At 57.8% G+C, this 4,823-nt stretch overlaps 1 protein-coding gene across 1 annotated transcript in view; it reads right to left on the bottom strand.

The window, feature by feature from the left end:
- Nucleotides 1–915: 915 nt before the first annotated feature.
- LOC104404649 (NADPH-dependent diflavin oxidoreductase 1-like) overlaps nucleotides 916–4,823 on the bottom strand; it is a gene marked incomplete at its 3' end in the record, with an annotated part of 4,045 nt that continues 137 nt past the window's right edge. Inside the window, 6 exon segments of the mRNA XM_010013128.1 lie at nucleotides 916–1,037; nucleotides 1,366–1,572; nucleotides 2,071–2,172; nucleotides 2,831–2,929; nucleotides 3,895–3,992; nucleotides 4,386–4,518. Of these exon segments, the coding sequence (XP_010011430.1) occupies nucleotides 916–1,037; nucleotides 1,366–1,572; nucleotides 2,071–2,172; nucleotides 2,831–2,929; nucleotides 3,895–3,992; nucleotides 4,386–4,518 (761 nt within the window).

Below are 4,823 nucleotides of genomic sequence, written 5' to 3'. Positions count from 1 at the left end.
CCGGCTGGGCTTGAACCACGACAGTGTCCCAGAGGAGCCAACTTCAGTTACTGCCACCACCGCTCCCCCCATGGGCTCCCACTCCCTCCTGCTTTCCTCAGCTTGCTTTTCAAGCCCACATGTTTGCAACAGAGAAAGGCACTGGTGTTAAGCTGTCCTTTACTTTATGCAAGTGTTTTAGGATGATACCTTATCCATATGGGTCCCACCTTGCAGTGGAAATAACCAGCAGTGTGGTATGTGTCAGGCCTGTCCTGTCTCCTGCTTCTCTCCCAAGGGTGTGAGGAGCAGCCTGAATTTAGAATCACAGAATCAGACTGGTTCGGGTTGGAAAGGACCTTAAAACTCATCCAGCTCCAACCCCCTGCCACAGGCAGGGGAACTAGAGCATGTCACCCAAGCCCCTGTGTCCACCCTGGCCTTAAACCCTGCCAGGGATGGGGCAGCCACAGCTTCTCTGGGCACTCTATGCCAAAGTCTCACCAACTTCTCTTGGGTTTGCCTGCCACGCCAAAGCCCCAGCACTGAAGCACTTGCAGTAGGTCACTGGGCAGAGTGGGGAGACCTGCACACCCGAGGCAAAGAAGCACAGGCTTCCTGACTTGGGTGGGGAGGCTGCAGGATCCTCCATACTCTGTGCTGGGGCTGCAAAGACAGAAGTCATGGGTGCAGCCTGGACACTGATGGAGTCCTCCCACAAGTCACACTGGCCCTAATGTGGGATGCACAGGCACACAGAGTTGGGAGGGAAGGAGAGCCCCCAAACTGTGAGACAGGAACATACCCTGTATCCATCAACCACTCCCAGTGCCCTATAACCAGGTCTACATCAAAGGAAAAGCAGAGCTCCATGCTGGGCCAGGGCTCAGAGCTGCCCTGTCCCCAGGAGGGAGAGGAGCAGTGGGCAGCACCTACCGGGCTCCGTGGGCTTCAGCACAAAGTGTCTGTCCGGGTCCAGGCGCAAGAGCTGGCAGAACTGCTGCACATCTTCAGGGCAGTTCTGGGGCTGCACCATCACCACGTCCCCAGCACTGAACCTGGGGATGCAATGGGACCAGTTGAGCGCAGCCATGGGGCATACCACGGGCACAGCACCACCACCCAGCACCCACGCCAGGGCAGAGGCCACGGCTCAGCCCAACTCCCAGTGACACCAACGTTGTGCTCTCTAACTGACAAGGCAAAGAGCTGGGCCATGGGCAGGACACTGCCATATGCCCAACTGCCACGGAGGGGAACAGTGCAGCTGGGACCACATCCACAAGGCTGCAGCCTCAGATCTTAGGGAAGAAGGGGAGTGGAAGAGGAAAGCAAGGGGACACCCCATGCCACTCAGCAAAGGTGGGGAGTCAGGAAAATGCTCACGTGATCCCTGAGCCTGTGACATCGAATTCCATGAGCCGGACATCCTGGAAGTGGGATTGTGCCGTGAGCCGCTGGTTGGACACCACTGGAGCAGCGAAGGGACAGAGCTCAGAGGGAGCAGCTCTGGGTTTTGTGGGCTGGAACAGGGCCCCGTTGGGCTGCGGGGAGTCCTCAGCCACATAGTGTAGGGTGTACTTTGGGGGCAGGCTGGGGAGAGGAGAGCAGTGCAGTTTGGTTACCTCCATGCCACAGCTCCTCTGCTGCTGTAGTGCTAGAGGCTGGAGGCAGGAAGAGGCCTGAAGTCTCATCACTATATCCACCACCCATAATCCCTGTCTCCTGGAGCTGGCTTGTGGCAAGGGAACACAATGCAGACTGCCAGGAGAAGATCTCAAAGGCTCCAGAGCAGGCAGAGGGCGGTGGTGGGGCATACACACTCAGCACAGTTGCCAAGGCAGAGGCACATCAGGACAGCAAGATGGACAGAACTCTGCTAGGACAGCACATCCAGGGGACAAGGGGACATCCCATCCAGAGAGAGATGGGCCACCCGTGACCAAAGTCCAAGGGATACCTGGGACCCCAGAAGCTACATGGGGAGGCTTCCTGGGCAAACAGAGCTTATCCCCACCCCAGGAAAGAGCCAAGGAAGCAGAGCATCTCACCCAGGCAGCTCCAGCAGCCCCTGCCTCCTCCTGCACTCACCGTACATCTGGACTAATGATCTCAAGGCCAGGAGAGAGAGGATACAACATGAGGATCTTGTCCCATAAGGCCACAAGCCATGGATCAACCACTGCGTCCGGCCTGCAGGTGCGAAAGTCAGGCTGCAGCAGTGCAGCAGCATCCCTTAAGGCTCAAGTGCTGCTACACCTGCCCCCAGACACCACTGAGCCACCCCTGGGCAACAACCTCTGCTCTTCTTCCACCACACAGCCGCTCCATGCCATTCCCTTCCAGCTTCAGGTCTGGAAACATCTCAGCCACTCTGAGCGCTCACTCACTCTCTGGGGACCATCCACTGATGCCTGAACAGAACCACCACCCCCCTACACACAACTGGTGGCAGTCACCAACTCTTGGAGCCACACGCAGGCTCTGCCCCGTGTGAGGAGAGCAGCAGCACAGCTCAGCTGCTGCAGTGCAGCACGTACACAGCTGTGTGACAGCCACCACCTGACCTGAACAAGACTGCACAGAGCCAGGAAATGGTTACACATGCTGGGGGACATAGGACCCCCTGGAGAAGGAAGTGACCCAGGTTCTGGCACAGGAGAACAGAGACCAGCATGTTCACAGAGAGCAGCAGGAGGCTGCAGCCACGTCTGGGGCACAGGAGCACACCCACAGTGGAAGCAGCACGCTGCTGTCCCCAGGGCTGGGGTAAAGCACACTGAGTCCTGCCAAGGACAAACCTATAGTGCACCCAAGGGCTCCCCCCTGCATCCCTCCACTGGGCTCTTACCCCAAGTCATGCTGGTCATCACCCAAGGCCACTGGCAGCAGAGGGCTGCCCCCAAGCTGCAGCACCCGCTTGTGCAGCTTCTTTGCAACGAAGTTAAACCTGAGGAGAGAACAAGCTCAGCTGCAGAGATCCAGCCAGAACCAGCACGCAGGACCTGGCCCTGGCTCTGCCCAGCCTGGGCCTCCATCCTGGGGCAGTTCAGGGACCCATAGAATCACGGACTGGTTTGGGTTGGAAAGCGCCTTAATGCTCATCCAGTTCCAGCCCCTGCCACAGGCAGGGACACCTTCCACAGGCAGGGACCCCTTCCACTAGAGCAGGGTGCTCCAAGCCCCTGTGTCCAACCTGGCCTTGAACACTGCCAGGGATGGGGCAGCCACAGCTTCTCTGGGCACCCTGTGCCAGCGCCTCAGCACCCTCACAGGAAAGAGCTTCTGCCTCAGAGCTCATCTCAATCTCCCCTCTGGCAGGTTAAAACCAGCTGCTGGCTGCCACTTGCTGGGCCGCTCAGACTGTGCCCAGCTCCCAGAAGGGACCTAGGGAGGTACAGCTTCCCTTCAGGGCAGCTGTTCCCCAGACAAATACCTCCTTCCTTCTCACTGTCTACGGAGCTCAGGCACACTCCCATCCCTCCCACTACAGCTCTTTCAAGCACATGGGAACAATCTTTTGGGAGTGAACTGGGACCAAGGGGGTTGCTTGCCACCTAAAACTCTGTTTCACATCTCTCACTGGCTCAGTCCACACAAATTCCTGTGGCACAGGCTGTCCTGCAGTGCAGACACAGAAGTGAATGCTGTAATATATGACTAGAAAATGATGTGTGACACACTGCAGCAAAGCATTGCTTGAAGAAGCCAGGAGGAAAGAAACAGGCAGAAGCCCAATTCCTGGGGGTTAGGAGGGTCATGGGCTGATTTTGAAGGCTGGTGGGAATTACATTTTGTCTGAGCTGCTGCTCTAGAACCAGGCTCTGTCTCCCCGCTTATCCCCCATCGTTCTCCAGCTACTCTGGTCTCGCTGCAGCCAGAGCTGAGCAGACCCGGAGCCTCAGAGCTGCTTGCTTGGGGTAGGAGGAGTCGCCGAGGCCCAGCACGGCGTAGTCCAGCCGGCAGAGGGAACCAGGGGGCAGGTTCTTCCGGAACAGGAACCGCCAGAACAGCTACAAAGGAGACGGTGGGAGTCACGCTGCTGCCAGGGAACCTTTCCTTGCCTGTCCCCAGCGCCCTGTCCCCACCCGCCGGCTCCCTCCTGCCCTGCTCTGAGTCCCAGCAGAGTGGGAAGCGTGGCTTTCTGCAGAGGTGACCCTGAGAGTAGCCACCGGGAGGCCAGTGGTCTGTGGGCTCTGCAAAGCTGCAGCTCCTGCCATGGTGGGGCCTCTCCAGCTGCTGAAACCTCACCAGCTCCCTGCCCGTGTCCCATCAGAAACACAAGACGTGACTGGTGCTGCTCCAAAGCCCCTCCCAACAATAACCACTGCTCAAGCTGCTTCCAGAGAGAAATCCAGTCACTGGACCAGGAATGTAAAAGCATCATGGAGAGGAGCATTTCCTACCTTCATGTTGTCAGGGGGGTCACCCTGGCCAGTGGTTGCACACACAAACACCACCAACAGCTCATTGATGAGGTTGGCCTGTGGGCACAACATGGAAAGACACATTCAGGTCAGCAGCCTACAAACACATGTCCTGGCTGCTTACATCACACTGACTTAATGGACAGACCATGCATAAAACCCACAGCCCCACATGGCATGGCCTCCTCGGTGGTCCTCACCTTGCAGGGTACAGCTGAACTCTGTCACCTCACACAGACAAGACTTAGTGCTCAGTTTTCACACCTTTTCAGCTGAGTTAAGCACAAGCTGCCCTCAGGAAGAGCACAGAGCCAGGTCTGGTGAAATGAGGCAGGTCACAGCGAGGATGCCCAAGTGCCACAAACGGGGTTGGAGGAGATGGAGCCAGAGCACAAGCGCCTGGAGCTCGCCCCTGCA

Source organism: Nestor notabilis, unplaced genomic scaffold, assembly GCF_000696875.1.
Source record: "Nestor notabilis isolate BGI_N333 unplaced genomic scaffold, ASM69687v1 scaffold27750, whole genome shotgun sequence".
Taxonomy (NCBI): Eukaryota; Metazoa; Chordata; class Aves; order Psittaciformes; family Psittacidae; genus Nestor; species Nestor notabilis.
This window is presented reverse-complemented; position numbering and strand designations above follow the sequence as displayed.